Source organism: Notolepis coatsorum (assembly GCF_963971535.1).
Source record: "Notolepis coatsorum genome assembly, chromosome: 5".
NCBI classification, from domain to species: domain Eukaryota; kingdom Metazoa; phylum Chordata; class Actinopteri; order Aulopiformes; family Paralepididae; genus Notolepis; species Notolepis coatsorum.
This window is the reverse complement of record NC_140169.1, coordinates 50,885,655-50,902,354: the sequence shown is the minus strand read 5'-3', so window position 1 is coordinate 50,902,354 and position 16,700 is coordinate 50,885,655. Positions and strand designations below refer to the sequence as shown.

Below are 16,700 nucleotides of genomic sequence, written 5' to 3'. Positions count from 1 at the left end.
TTTAATTCGGGGCAAACTAGCGTTAGCTCCGCGTTAGCCGCGCAGAGCTAACGCTGCTCCGCATAAACACAGAGAGAGAGAGAGAGAGAGAGAGAGAGAGAGAGAGAGAGACAGAGAACAGCAGGCTGACTAGAAGAGGGTGGGGGCTAGCGGGGGAGGAGCCGTCTGTGTGTGTGGTGTGTGCGCGCTGACAGAGAGGAAAGACAGAGGAATAACGACCAGTTGACTGACTCATTCCTTCAGTCCACTCAAAATTATGCTAATATTCCTTATGTTGTTTATGATATTAATTGAAAATAGCATATGAGAGTATTATATAGTAATAATAACACATGGCGATATACTAAAAAGCTATTTATAATTTTTGGCTAGTAAAAAATCTGCCCGGCTGGTAGTTTTTAAAATCTACCAGCCAAATGGCTGGTAAGTCAAAAAGTTAAGTTTGTTCCCTGAGTGTGGTAGTGAAAGGGTTAACATTATTAGGGATGCACCGAATGGGAAATTCTTGGCTGAAACCGATACCGAAAATAGGAAACAGTTGGCCGAAAACCGAATGCCGAAAGGCCAAAAATGATTCATAGAATAGATATTTTTTTACCAATGTTGTGGAACATTATGATTATGGAAAAATATATGATTATGGCAAAACTTAACTTAAATAATAAATAATCACTATTATGGGTCCATAAAACATTTATTCAGCACTTCTGAATGCATACAGTACATTAATTCCAAGTCAAGTGCATTTTCTTTTCTCTGTAGGATAACTACAAAGTGCATTCAGAACAAAGCCAATGTGCTTTAAAACTGCATAAAGATCTGCACACATGAGGGAGAATAGCTTATAGCAAACTTAATGATGTTACTGTAGTGGCTACAGTAAGCATTTTATATAAAAGTACCCCCTCCAATGCACAGTAAATTACCTAGTATGGTTGTCAATATTCCAATGTACAGCTTTGCTTGTACAGTTGTACAGTGTTTCCCCCCCCAACCCCTCCTACCCAACCCCCCCCCCCCCACCCACCCAACCACCTCCAATGTACAGTTCCCCCCACCTACCCAATCCAATGTACAGTTTCTACGTCAAATGTATATACTCCCTTTTCTGGACTCTTTTTGTATCACAAACAGTACTGTATTTGCAAATCTGGTATGTCATAAATGTATAGATGTAGCAGTACTGTCTATCTGTATGTCATGTGTGTCATATTTGTCCTGATGAATTGAAAATGGGAGACTCTGATGTAAACAAGACGAAAGTCTTTCTCTGGTCTGCATCCCCTTAACAATTGTGTGTATTGAGCTGTACTGTATTGTACCCATTCTGCAATCTGTTAAAGTTTTCAATCAATCAATCAATCAATCAGAGAGAGAGAGAGAGAGAGAGAGAGAGAGAGAGAGAGAGAGAGAGAGAGAGAGAGAGAGAGAGAGAGAGAGAGAGAGAGAGAGAGAGAGAGAGAGAGAGAGAGAGAGAGAGAGAGAGAGAGAGAGAGAGAGAGAGAGAGAGAGAGAGAGGTAGAGAGAGAGATAGATAGATAGATAGATAGATAGATAGATAGATAGATAGATAGATAGATAGATAGATAGATAGATAGATAGATAGATAGATAGATAGATAGATAGATAGATAGATAGATAGATAGATAGATAGATAGATAGATAGATAGATAGATAGATAGATAGATAGATAGATAGATAGATAGATAGAGAGAGAGAAGACATGTGTGGCTGCCGCCATGGCGGACATCTGTGCTCTACTGAGCGCACCTTTCTAGTCCCCAGATGAATGTGCTCTCTTGACTTTGGCACAGTAGACGCGCGACGTGTATTCTCGAGAATGATAATAATAATAATGCTCTTCAGATTATATTATCAACGACAGACAGCGTCAATGTGAGAAACACAATCCCCCCCCCCTCTCGCTCTGAAGAATATGCATATTAGATCACTCAGTGATTAACCGCGACGGACATATAGTAAATAAGGATATAAAGTATAATATTAAATTTTTTAATTCCCCACCATAAAACAAACGGTGAAGCACAATTACACAAATCCAAAATAAAATCAAAGAGGACCTTAACAGGTGGTCAAAACTTAAAAATTCAGTACAGGCACGGATATCAATAATTAAGATGGACGTACTACCTAGAATCAACTTCTTTAGCTCAATTCTACCGTTACCCCCTCCAGAGGGTTACTGGAAAAAATTACACTCCTCCACATACAAATTAATTTGGAATAACAAACCACCACGTATAAAAAGATCCACCGCACAGAGAAACAAAGCAGATGGTGGCATGGCATTTCCAGATTTTCTCCACTATTTTAAGGCGTAGACTTTAAGACCATTGACAATATGGTTTGATCCCCAAGCATTAGTATCCTGGAGAAATCTAGAAGAAAAAATAGTAGCCCCACATAGACTGAAGGACATAGTATACACTAAATTATCAATTAAGCAATGTGAACGGAAATTTGGCCCCATAATTACTCATGCAATCCGGATATGGCGTGAAACACAAAAAAAATATCCTAACCCACATAAATGGCATAATCATACTCCCTTATTCAATAACAATGCATTCTTGATTGAAAAACGACCTATAAGATTCCCTATATGGGAAGAGCAAGGCATACACTCATTAGGGGATGTTTTTAACAAACAGGGTTTTTGTAGTTATGGAGAAATATGCAAAAAATGTAATGTCACCGAGTCCACATGGCTTTTTTACATACAGTTACGGCTATGTTTGAAGTCTCACGGTGTTCCATTAGACATACCAATTGAACACCACAGATACCACAAATTCTTCTATGAAAGAGAGACATCGAGAGGTTTTGTTTCAGATTTTTATCATCAATTACTAACGTCCTCGTATGAAACCCTCCACCTAGACTCTGTCTGGAGGAGGGATATACCAGACCTGGAAAGTGACTTTGATTGGCAAGAAGCCTGGGCAAATGTCCGACTTACATCAAGGAACCCGGACCATCAACAAATCAATCTTAACTATATTCACAGGACATACTTGACTCCTATAAGACTGAACAGAATGGGTCTTAAACAAGACTCCAAATGCTCCCAATGTACAAATGGGGACGAAGGGACATTTATGCACATGTACTGGGACTGCCCACCAGTTAAGATATTCTGGAAAGATGTGACCCAACAATTATCAAATCTCTTATCTTGGAATATACCTGTACACCCCTCTGTATTACTATTGAATGATGTTTTTGAGTTTGCAGTACATCCACAGCTAAAGAGATTGGTTTTATCGGGTATCACAGTAGCTAAAAAGCTGATCGCATCACGTTGGTTTCAACCGGAAAAAATGTGCCGGAAAGTTTGGTCTCTTACATATCTCGATGTGATTTATCAAGAAATATCTACAGCAAGAATTCTGGGTCTCAATGAATCCAAAATGACAATGTGGTTAGAAGTGGTGGAGAGAATAAAAGCTAGCTTATAATGGTGGTGTCTGGTTAGGAGCGAGGGATAATGGATGTACTATCCAAAGAGGGGTCCGGGAGGGGGGGGTTCGAGCTGGAGCATATGTGTGTAGGTTTTTAGATAACAGGTATTAGGGGTATATCCTGTATAAGACATTGGTATAAATGGTAATTTCGTTGGATATACACTGTGTATTAATGCTTGTGTATCTTATCGTGTGTTGTCATGTTTGTTTATATGTGTGTTTAAAAAATAATAAAAAAATAAAATACAAAAAAAATATTTAATTTTAATTTATATTTTCTATCATTCCATTTGGGCTCTGAAGGAGTCGACTGAAGGCTTCTTGTTCTCTGCAAAAGCATGCAATTGGTCCACTGATGGATACATCTTGATATTTGTCTAGTCTAGTGTGTTCATTAGATGAGTGAAATCCTCTTTCAGTGCCTCTGTGCCTGTTTTCGTAGGCAGTTAGCCTCTGGTATGCGTGCCATTAGCGTTAGCCACGCTTCTAGGCCTCTTCTTTTGGAAAGAATGATAAAAAAAAATTATATTTTTAATTTATATTTTTTTTATTATATTCGACTAAGAGGTTGGCCAGTCGACTAATCGATTAATAGGGGTCAGCCCTAGTACAGAGTTGTAGTATTAATATGTACAGTGTGTGCAGGATAATAGCAGAAAGACATAAATATAGGCAACAAACTTTGATCTGAATATAAAAAGAAAGAAATCAACAGTGTAAACAAAGGTTCAGATGAGGGTCTGTGTGCCCGATTGGTTACATTACACGTTACAATAAATATAGGCAATAAAGAAGCACTTACTCTCACAGAAGCCCCATCTCTTGTCGTGGTCATAGTGGTAGGTGGTGGCGCACCACAGCCGCCCGTCCCCCCGGCCCTCAGTGGTACAGTCCACGTACTCCTTCCCCTGGAAGAGGAAGGGGAAGAGGCAGGGCTCCCCATTGGCTGTCCCGCCGTTCACCACGGGAACTGCACCAATCAGAAAGACGAGAGGGAGGGGCATGTTAGACACGTACCGGGATGGTCATAGATGGGTAAACATAGCTAATAACTTGAATCCTGTTGTTGGATATACAGCTCATACCAGCACGAGAGATAGTGGTGAAGGACACAATCTCACCACGGATTACAGCAGCACAAGACGTCCTGTCCCCCCCCCCCCCCCATATCACACAAGGCCATCTCGTCTGATCAAATGTCCCCAAAAGCACAGGACAGTCAGTACGGTACAGAATAGCACAATTGCCATGCCATCTCAAACATACAAGTTATCCTGACCAGCCGATGGCATGGTGAAAAATATACACCATCAATGCGTTTACCTGCTATTAACCTCAGGGCCATCACGGTCAAGCCAAAGCAGACCTCCTCTAAAGAAGTCCAACAAATAAAATTAGCTTTCCTAAATGTCAGATCACTGAATAATAAAACTTTCTTAGTAAATGATCTGATTAAAGAAAATAACTTGGATTGCATCTGCCTAGTAGAGACATGGCTAAATAATGACACAGCTACATCAATAATGATAGAAGCTTGTCCACCAGACTATAACTTTTTTCAAATACCCAGAAAAAATAAAAGGGGCGGAGGAGTTGCAACAATCTTCTCCTCAAAACTCTTGTTTAGAATCACAGAACTAGGCGAGTTCATGTCAATGGAATATCTTGCCATTGAACTAAAAACAGAATCAACTATTATTGTCACAATATACCGCCCGCCTAGACACTCACCAGTATTTATACAGGAGCTCTCTGAACTGATCTCACTATGTGTTACCGGATATGATAAGGTGATCCTAAATGGAGACCTGAACATCCATTTTAATAAGAAAACAGACTCCAAAACTATGGAACTAAAAAATCTACTGGATAGCTTTGACCTAATACAGCATATAACAAATGCAACTCACCGGCTTGGGAATACACTAGACTTAGTTATAACAACAACTGGGCTAAGCATAACAAATATCTCAATAACTGAATTGCCTCTCTCCGACCATCACTGCATATTTTTTGATACTCAAATAACCCTTACTAAAACAAAAAAAGAAATCATAGTTAAAAAGAGGCTCCTAAACGACAAAGCTGAATCAAAGTTCATTGATCTTATCAGACTACATGAACCTGCACACAATCATGACAGCTCTCTAAATGAAATGGTAGAAAATCTCAATGATGCAATGTCATCTATATTAAATTCTGTCGCCCCATTAAAAACGAAAAAGAAGAAAACTAGAGCCTCGCCCTGGTTAAACTATAATACGGTCAACGAAGAAAAAAGGAAATGTCGTGCAGCGGAGCGAAAATGGAGAAAAACAAAAACCACCATATGCTGTGATATATACAAAGATGCTTTAACTGCTTATAATAAAACCATCCGCTTAGCAAGGAAAGATTACTTCTCTAAAATCATTACAGAAAATGCTGGAAACTCCAGAATCCTATTCTCCACTATTAATGTACTACTCAACACTGCCCCTACACCCCCTCAGTCATCAACGGTTAAGTGTGAAGAACTTGCACTATTCTTTAACAACAAAATAACCTTGATCAGGGCCAGCATTACTCATGATGGAAATAAAGTTGATTGCGGCAAACCGTGCAATGTAACCATGAGAAGTTTCACATGCATCACATTAGATGTACTCTGCAAAACTGTCTCAGAATGTAACTCCTCCACCTCAAACATTGACCCTATACCTACAGCTTTCTTCAAACGGGTATTTAATAGTGTTTCAAGCCCTGTGCTAGATATCATAAACACTTCCCTTAGGACTGGTATTTTCCCGGATGCCTTTAAAACAGCAGTTGTAAAGCCATTACTAAATAAACCTAACTTGGATAGTAATGAAATGGCAAATTATCGTCCAATATCCAACCTACCATTCATTAGTAAAGTACTTGAAAAGATAGTTTCAGTTCAAATAAATTCCTTTCTTGAAGAAAACAACATCTTAGAAGAGTTTCAGTCAGGATTCAGAAAATATCATAGCACTGAAACTGCCCTCACCAAAATAATCAGTGACCTCAGACTAAACTCTGACGAGAATAAGATCTCCATCCTTATCCTGTTAGATCTCAGTGCAGCATTTGATACAATCGATCACGATATTCTAATCGATCGTCTTGAAAACCATGTCGGTTTCTCAGACCATGTGCTAGGCTGGTTTAAAACATACATCAGAGGGAGGAAATTCTATGTTAAACTAGGAGATCACATGTCTGATATATACGACAACAACTATGGAGTTGCACAAGGGAGTTGCTTAGGTCCTTTACTCTTCTCCCTTTACATGTTACCGCTGGGTGATATCATCAGAGAACATAATGTAGATTTCCATAGCTATGCGGATGATACACAACTGTACATATCTGCTGAACCAAATGATACAGCGATTAGCTCCATTACAGACTGCTTACTGGCAATAAATAAATGGATGAGTAAGAACTTCCTGAAACTAAACGAGAACAAAACTGAAATTCTAATTATCGGCTCCAAAACTAAAAAAGAAACATTAATAAAGAACCTGGGGGGACTAACCCCTTGGATCAAATCTGAGGTCACTAGTCTTGGGGTTGTCATAGATTCAGAACTGAACTTCAATTCTCATATTAGCAAAGTGACGAAAACATCGTTCTTCCATCTCAGAAATATAGCAAAAGTACGACCATTTATTAATCAGAACGATGCTGAGAAGCTAATTCATGCATTCATATCTAGCCGGTTAGACTACTGTAATGCACTTTTCACAGGTCTCCCTAAGAAAACCACAGAGAGGCTTCAGCTAATCCAAAACTCTGCAGCCCGACTGCTAACTAAAACCAAAAGGAGAGAGCACATTAGTCCAGTCTTAGCCGCTTTACACTGGCTTCCTGTAACATTTAGAATTGACTTTAAGGTCCTTCTCCTTACATACAAAGCTCTAAATGGACAGGGACCTAGCTACATCGCCAACACTCTAATAAATTACACACCAGCAAGAACACTGCGATCATCAGCTGCTGGACTACTAGAGGCTCCCAGAAGCAGCCAAAAGAGGATCGGTAATGCAGCCTTTATCAACTATGCCCCAAAACTATGGAACAAACTACCCCAAAACATCAGGGAAGCCAACTCGCTAGACATCTTTAAAAGACAGCTTAAAACCTATCTCTTTGCTCAGGCATTTCACTGATAGATATCTGCTACCACCTAGTGGCAAGAGGAAACATCAGGGATATCCTGACACAACTTGTATTTATTCTTACCCTGCCTACTCTTTTACACTGCCTATCAAATTCATGTGTCGGTTATTGCACTTTTTACTTCTTACTGATGACTATTTTTAAACTGAATCATTTTAAACTATTCTTATTATTTGCTATGCTCGCTAACTGTGTCCTGGCTGTAGCATTGTAGAACCAGGTTAACTGTGTCCTGGCTGTAGTAGAACCAGGTTAACTGTGTCCTGGCTGTAGTAGAACCAGGTTAACTGTGTCCTGGCTGTAGAACCAGGTTAACTGTGTCCTGGCTGTAGCATTGTAGAACCAGGTTAACTGTGTCCTGGCTGTAGTAGAACCAGGTTAACTGTGTCCTGGCTGTAGTAGAACCAGGTTAACTGTGTCCTGGCTGTAGCATTGTAGAACCAGGTTAACTGTGTCCTGGCTGTAGCATTGTAGAACCAGGTTAACTGTGTCCTGGCTGTAGCATTGTAGAACCAGGTTAACTGTGTCCTGACTGTAGTAGCCATATCTTACTATGCTCGCTCATGCCTGTATTTTTTATGTCCGTTCTATTTTATAATTTTTATTTTATTTTATTTTTATTTTACTATTTTTAAACTGAATCATTTTAAACTATTTTTACTATTTGTGTTACTGAAAACTGTAAGCGGAGAGCCTATTGGGATGCTAGATCCTAATGTGAAACACTGTGATTCTACCTGTCTATCTTTTTATGCTCGCTTATGCCTGTATTTTTTACTGTTGTGCCATATCTTACTATGCTCGCTAAACTATTTTTACTATTTGTGTTACTGAAAACTGTAAGCGGAGAGCCTATTGGGATGCTAGATCCTAATGTGAAACACTGTGATTCTACCTGTCTATCTTTTTATGCCTGTATTTTTTACTGTTGTGAAGCACTTTGAACTGCAACCTCTGTATGAAAAGTGCTATACAAATAAAGTTATTATTATTATTATTATCTGCATATATCCCTGTTCATATACCTGTATACATTATATCTATATCTGTATATATATCCCATACCTACTCTTATTAGTTATACGACTGGCCAGTATGGCTTACTAGTATATATATATTTTTCTATCCACTTTTTCTCCTCTTTTTCAATTTTTCTCCCATCCCAATTCCAGTGTGCCAATTCTCCCCTCCCCTGTCTTGAACGTTGCTCGCATGTGCCCCCCACTGGCCGGTTGTAGGGAGGATAGAAGCCTTGCATCACGTGTCCCCTCTGGTACACGAGGAGGCAGCCTGTCACATCTTTTCACCTGCCAGCGCGGACTCTCATTGGCGAGGTGAAACGTGTGGGAGGCTCACACTACCCCCGCCACTTCCTGTCTCTGCTGTGCAGGCGCCCTGACCGACCTGTAGGAGTCGCTGTCCACAACGTCCAGATTACCACCCATCGACTTCCACCCGCTAACTCTGCCAATTGAGTCAGTATGACGGCCGGCCAAAGCCGGAGGCAACGCAGACAGCCGGAGTCGAACCCGGTGTCTCTTGCGTTGGTGACGAGCGCAATGTCCGCTGCGCCACCCAGCCGCCCTACCACAGTATATTTATACCTGTATCACTGTACATAATTAGACTGTACAACAGTTTAGCATAAATTACCCTGAACTAGGGGTGGACAGTATAAACGGTATACGGTATAAACGGTATGAATTTGCTCTACGGTATGGATTTTGACTATACCTTGTAACCGGTAGAGCAGCTCTAAAATAGCAATGACGTCATGTAACCACAGCGCGACTATTTCACTCGCATTTGCCCCTAAAAATAGATAGAATTAGTCATAGATAATAGATATGTGCAAACTGGAAAAAGTTATTTAGGAGGATTCGCGCAGTGGGCGTGTCAACACACAATTGTCATTTCATAATAAACACATATCACCGCGGCGCACAGCAAGTTTCAATTTCAGTTCCTGGCATTTTTAACCAGTGGAGAAAGGTAAGAGATTTCCCTATCGTTTTTCTTATATGAATTATTCTACGTTAATAAAACATACCTGGTGATCAACTACAGTTTGCTGTGATGTGAACATTATGATATGTGTAGTGTTCTGACGGCTGGGTAGCGCGAGCTGGATCCTGGATTTTGCGAGAAGCATATGCAGCTGCAGAGCCGCAGAATCCACCATTACCCACCCATCTGTACCGGCACAGTGCAGTACTCCAATTCAGCCATTGGCAATTCAGCCGTTGGGTGGGGGGCGCTGTTGAGCCGGGCCTGTGACCGGACCTGAAAGCGCCCCTACTCTGCGGCTCTGCAGTTGCATACTATTGGGATTCGTTGGAAGCAGCACAGAGTCTCGACTCGGGACTTATTTTATTTGGAATATAATGACTGTATACGCAAAAGTAGCCTAGTTTTAAGTTAAAATATTAGAAATCTACATGCCTTGAGGATGTCATTATTTATATAGCCTGCCTATCAGGCAAAAAAATTTATTCTAACGGAAACACTGATACCGTGATATATACCGTTACCGTCTATGCTTCAAATTATACCGTGATATACATTTTAGACCATACCGTCCACCCCTACCCTGAACCACATCATGGTGCAGTCTGGGAACTGATGACCCTGAACTAGGGCTGTCCCCGAAGCCTGTTTTTGGGATTCGAACTTTGTCAGGGTTTTTCTAACAGACGTTTGAACCTTCGTTTTTAATTTAAAAAGAAATTTCTCAATTTTTTTTTCTCTCAAAATAACCTATTTCTTTCTTTTTTTATACATATCCTCAAACTAAATCCTCAATTTGAATAAAGTGATTAATCTGATTAAATTAGTATATTTTTTTTATTAAATCAACTCTTTAATGAATATAACTCATCAGTTTTTACTATACTATATACTATACACACTAATACTATAATATTAGTATAGCCTAATCTTTATCTGCAACTGTGAAGAAAAACCCCATTGGTTTAAACAGAATGAATACACACATAAAAAAAAAAATACTAAAAATAATTAATAAAAGGCGGCTAAGTGGCGCAGTGGGCAAGGCGCTCGCCACTAATGCAGGAGATGCTGGGTTCGAGCCCAGCTCTCGGCATTGCTACCAGCTTGGCTGGTCGTTCATACTAACACAATTGGCAGTGTTAGGGGTGGGAAGCTGGTGGGTGGGGATCGGACGTTGTGGATAGCGACTCCTACAGGTCGGTTGGTGCGCCTGCGCAGCAGAATCAGGAAGCAACGGGGGCGGCGTGTCCCTCCCACGCAGACCCTCGCCGCTGAGAGATCACGCTGTGCAGGTGAAAAGATGCGACGGCTGCCTCCTCGAGTACCGGAGGGGACACGTGATGCAAGGCTTCGTCCACATTGCAGCCGGCCTGTGGGAGGCATGGCCTAACAACGTTCGAGACAGGGGAGGGTAGAATTGGACAATACGAAATTGGGATGGGCAAAACATGTTAAATAAAAATAATATCGGCTGCCGATATTGACATCGGAACGATACCGATGTGTAAAGAAATTACCATATCGGCGGCCGATATATCGTGCACTACTAATGATAATACAACAAAAATACTGTTATGTTATGTGCATGTTGCTGCATGTATCCCCTCACATTTCCCCACACTGGATAAACGTGCTGCTAGTTTAGAGGTTTCTCTGCTCCCATTTTCAAAAACAAAATGACGACTTGCTTGCCGAGCTCGTCAACTTTCTTTTTCAACCTAAAGTTGAACCTAAAATATCTTTCCGACAACTAGTATGCACTGGTTTGTAGAAACAGGGTTCCCACAGACAACTAGTATGCACTGGTTTGTAGAAACAGGGTTCCCACAGCCAACTAGTATGCACTGGTTTGTATAAACAGGGTTCCCACAGCCAACTAGTATGCACTGGTTTGTAGAAACAGGGTTCCCACAGCCAACTAGTATGCACTGGTTTGTAGAAACAGGGTTCCCACAGCCAACTAGTATGCACTGGTTTGTATAAACAGGGTTCCCACAGCCAACTAGTATGCACTGGTTTGTAGAAACAGGGTTCCCACAGCCAACTAGTATGCACTGGTTTGTAGAAACAGGGTTCCCACAGCCAACTAGTATGCACTGGTTTGTATAAACAGGGTTCCCACAGCCAACTAGTATGCACTGGTTTGTATAAACAGGGTTCCCACAGCCAGTGTTTTTGACCATTTTCACTATGTTTGCAGATGCATCGTATATTCTATATTATAGCTATGGAGACAATAGTATGGCTCATTTGAAAGGCAATATTTATACTCCAACAGGGAACAAACCGTTCATTTATACATACCTTCGTTCCTGCGCAATCCCAGGCTAAAACCTGTTGAGTTTTAAAATAGGTTCTTGCTGCAAACAAATAATGAATGCTAATGTTTAGTAGTCGCTAGGGCTGCACGATTAATCATTTATTAATCGAAATCGCGATTTGGAATGATGCAATTATCAAATCGCCAAGCCTGCAATTAAAAAAAAAAAAAAAAAAAAAAATTTAACCAGGAAGTCCCATTGAGATACAAGATCTCCTTTGCAAGGTAGACCTGGCCAAGATGACAGCAATAACATTTGCAATACATCACACAGCAATAAAATGTGCGATACATCACACAAGAACATAATAAATGTGCATGTATACAATACTATGTACAGATACCGAGATGGCACACCATGTACCTGTTTATTGCACTGTTGTTTTTTACTGGATTCTATTAATATGTTGTACCACTGTATTTTATTGGATTCTATTATATGTTGTACCACTGTATTGCACATCGTCGCGGGCAAGACCAGCCGCATTTCATTGTATACCTGTATGCCGTGACAATTAAAACTCTTGACTTGACTTGACTTGACTTAAACACAAAGCAGAATAGTCTACATGATAGTAAAAGTGTATAATACAGGGTAATACAGTAATTTTGCAGTTGGGACCCGACTACAGAAAGCAGCAACATTCTTCTTGTACATTTTTTTTTTAAATATGTTATAATCGCATCGCAAATCGCAATCGCAATATCTGTCAGAATAATCGCAATTAGATTATTTCCCAAAATCGTGCAGCCCTAGTAGTCGCGAGGCTATTTAAAGATGGCGGGTTTGTGTTTTGTGCAGGACGTCCCCTGTGTAGCGCAATGATAACGTAGTGACGATTCTCTCTTCTGACCAATCAGTGGTCTGCAGTGTTTCACGTCACTTTTTGGCATCACCTCTACCCTGTTTGGAACCTCGACAAAGCAGGTACTAAAAAAGTACCCGGTACCAGGTAGCATCCGCAAATGTTGGCAATGGAAAACCGAAAAGGCAGAGTCGAGTCGAGTAGGTACCATGCAGTGGAAAAGAGGCATTAGTGACGCCCTTACCCTCTTTAGGTTTCTCCAGCGCCGGAGGAGGCAGGTCTGGGAGCTCCTCCTTCTCCTCCCCCGCGAGCCCCTCCTGCTCAGGCTGGGAGGCGTCCTGGCCAGACGTCCTGGCGCCCGTCAGCACCTCGTCCCCTTCAGAGTCTGGCTTGTGGTAGGACTGCAAAGTGAGGGACACCACACGGCTGTCAACGTCAGTGTGTCCAACTCTTTTGTATTTTATTTTTTTATTATTTTTTAAACAAACACATAAACAAACATGACAACACACGATAAGATATACAAGCATTAATTAACAGTGCACATCCAATGAAATCACCATTTAGTTAATTGTCTTATACAGGATATACCCCGAATACCTGCTATATAAAACCCTACACACATATGCTCTAGCTCGTACCCCCCCCTCCCGGACCCCCCATTGGATAATCCAACCATTATAACTTGTTCCTAACCAGACACTACCATTATATGCTAGCTTTTATTCTCTCCACCACTTCTAACCACATTGTCATTTTGGATTCATTGAGACCCAAAATTCTTGCTGTAGATATTTCTTGATAAATCACATCGAGATATGTAGGAATCCAGACCTTCCGGCACATTTCTTCCGGTTGAAACCATCGTGATGCTATCAGCTTTTTAGCCACTGTGATACCAGATAAAACCAATCTCTTTAGCTGTGGAGGTACTGCACACTCAAAGACATCATTCAGCAGTAATACAGAGGGGTGTACAGGTATATCCAGAGTTAAGAGATTTGATAATTGCTGGGTCACTTCTTTCCAAAATATCTTAACTGGTGGGCAGTCCCAGTACATGTGCATAAATGTCCCTTCGTCCCCATTTGTACATAAGGAGCATTTGGAGTCTTGTTTAAGACCCATTTTGTTCAGTCTTATAGGAGTTAAGTATGTCCTGTGAATATAGTTAAGATTGATTTGTTGATGGTCCGGGTTCCTTGATGCAAGTCGTACATTTCTCTAACTACACACCCTCAAGACCCCTACGCTCTGCATCTTCTGGCCGCCTCAGATCTACTCCTATCCAAGCTCCCGGAGGGTCATCAAAGAGAAGCCGCCTATTCTCAGTCCTTGCCCCACAATGGTGGAATGAACTACCCATCCCAGTTAGGACAGCCGAATCCCGTCCAATCTTTCGCCGTCGACTAAAGACTCACTTCTTCAACCATTATCTGAAATGATATAAAAAAAATAAAAAAAAATCTAACCCCGACTAACCTTAATGTCATGCACTTGTCCTAATAAACTAACCTACACTGTAACACGCAACACTTTGATGAACATTGTTACTCAGCTGATAAGAGTTATACCCTTCTTGCTGTCTTGTCGCACAGAACTTGTAAGTCGCTTTGGATAAAAGCGTCAGCTAAATGACTAAATGTAAATGTAAATGTACATTTGCCCAGGCTTCTTGCCAGTCAAAGTCTATCTCCAGGTCTGGTATATCCCTCCTCCAGACTGAGTCTAGATGGAGGGTTTCATACGAGGCCGTTAGTAATTGATGATAAAAATCTGAAACAAAACCTCTCGATGTCTCTCTTTCATAGAAGAATTTGTGGTATCTGTGGTGTACAATTGGTATCCTAAATGGAACACTGTGAGCCTTCAAACATGCCAATAACTGTGCGTACAAATAATATGTGGACTTGGTGAGATTTGCGTATTTCATCGTAACTACAAAAACCCTGTTTGTTGAAAACGTCTCCTAATGAGTGTATGCCTTGCTTTTCCCATCTAGGGAATCGTATAGGTTGTTTTCCAATCAAGAGTGCATTGTTATTGAATAAGGGAGTATGATTATGCCATTTATGTGGGATAGAATTTTTTTTGTGTGTTTCACGCCATATCCGGCGCATGAGTGATTATGGGGCCAAATTTCCGTTTGCATTGCTTAATTGATAATTTGGTGTATACTATGTCCTTCAGCCTATGTGGAGCTACTATATTTCCTTCTAAATTTCTCCAGGATACTGATGCTTGGGGATCAAACCATGTTGTCAGTGGTCTTAAAGTGTACGCCTTAAAATAGTGGTAGAAATCTGGAAATGCCATACCACCGTCTGCTTTGTTTCTCTGTGTGGTGGATCTTTTTATACGTGGTGGTTTGTTATTCCAAATAAATTTGTATGTGGAGGAGTGTAATTCTTTCCAGTAACCCTTTGGAGGGGGTAACGGTAGCATTGAGCTGAAGAAGTTGATTCTAGGTAGGACGTCCATCTTAACTATTGATATCCGTGCCTGTACTGAGTTTTTAAGTTTTGACCACCTGACAAGGTCGTATTTGATTTTGTTTTGGATTGTAATTGTGCTTCACCGTTTGGCTTATGGTAGGGAATATTTCAACTCCCAAACATCTAAAGTGTTTTACCATCGGTATCTCTTCTGGGAGGGTTATATTTCTTTTTGCAGGGGCGTTAAGTGGGAGGAAGGCCGACTTCGGCCAATTTATCCTAAATCCAGATAAATCTCCAAAGTCCTCAATAAACTTGAGAAGATGAGGCAATGCGGTGTTGGGGTTTTGCATGAACAGTATTACGTCGTCCGCATATAAACTAATTTTATGTTGTGTGCCCTTGATTACGATTGGTTCTATGGATTGGGATTGTCTTATATATTGTGCTAAAGGCTCTAATGATAGATCGAATAGTCCGGGACTAAGAGGGCAACCCTGTCTGGAAGAACGCGATACCGGAAAGATTTCGGAGGTGATTGTACCTGTTGTAATCATGGCCGATGGGTCTTTGTAATACTTTAATCATATCAATGAATCCTTTTCCTAACCCCATCCTTTCTAATACTGCCCATAGATACGACCATTCCAACCTGTCAAAAGCTTTCATTGCATCCAGGGACAGCATCGCCTTAGGTGTGGTGTCTTCCTTGTTAGCATCTAGTACGTGTAGTAATCGTCTTATGTTATCAGTGATCAAGCGGCCTCTTATGAAGCCAGTTTGGTCCGGATGAATTAAAGACGTCATATGCTTTTGTAGTCTGATGGCTAATACCTTAGAGTACAGTTTGATAAGGATTCCGAGGAGGCTTAAAGGTCTATAACTACCGCACTCGGTGGGGTCTTTGTCTTTTTTAAGGAGGACTGTTATGAGTGCAATATTGTCATTCTTATGGAAGTTCCCCTCCTTGACGGAGTATAAAATCATATTTAGTAATAAGGGTCCAATTATGTCCCAACAAGAGAGGTACATTTCTGGTGGGATACCGTCTCTTCCAGGAGCCCTACCACTTTGCATTTCAGATATGGCCTCCCTAAGTTCATCTAGTGTGATCGGTGTTTCTAACTAGGAGCCCTACCACTTTGCATTTCAGATATGGCCTCCCTAAGTTCATCTAGTGTGATCGGTGTTTCTAACTGTTTAGCATCATCCTCTGAAAGTTTAGGGAGGTTAATTTGATTAAGATATGTGTCCATTTTGTTTTGATCGAAGGTCGTTTCTGATTTGTATAAGTTGGAGTAGAATTCTTTGAATGTCGCGTTTATTTCTTTGGGTTCTGTAACAAGTCCTTGTTGTGCTCTAATGGTAGTTATATCTGCAAATTTTGCGTTGACTCTTAATCGCATAGCAGGTGACTTGGTTTGGAACCTTGGGAGTACTGCTGTTGTCTTGTGCTACG

The 16,700-nt window shown here is 40.8% G+C and overlaps 1 protein-coding gene across 2 annotated transcripts in view; it reads right to left on the bottom strand.

Annotated features, from left to right (window-relative positions):
- sel1l (SEL1L adaptor subunit of SYVN1 ubiquitin ligase) overlaps positions 1-16,700 on the bottom strand; it is a 157,862-nt gene that overhangs the window by 123,584 nt on the left and 17,578 nt on the right. For both annotated transcript variants that reach the window (XM_084315133.1, XM_084315134.1), the window contains exons 4-5: positions 13,051-13,207; positions 4,288-4,455 (exon numbers count right to left, since the gene is read on the bottom strand). In XM_084315133.1, coding sequence (XP_084171259.1) covers positions 4,288-4,455; positions 13,051-13,207 — 325 coding nt within the window. The remainder of the gene's footprint in view (positions 1-4,287; positions 4,456-13,050; positions 13,208-16,700) is intronic.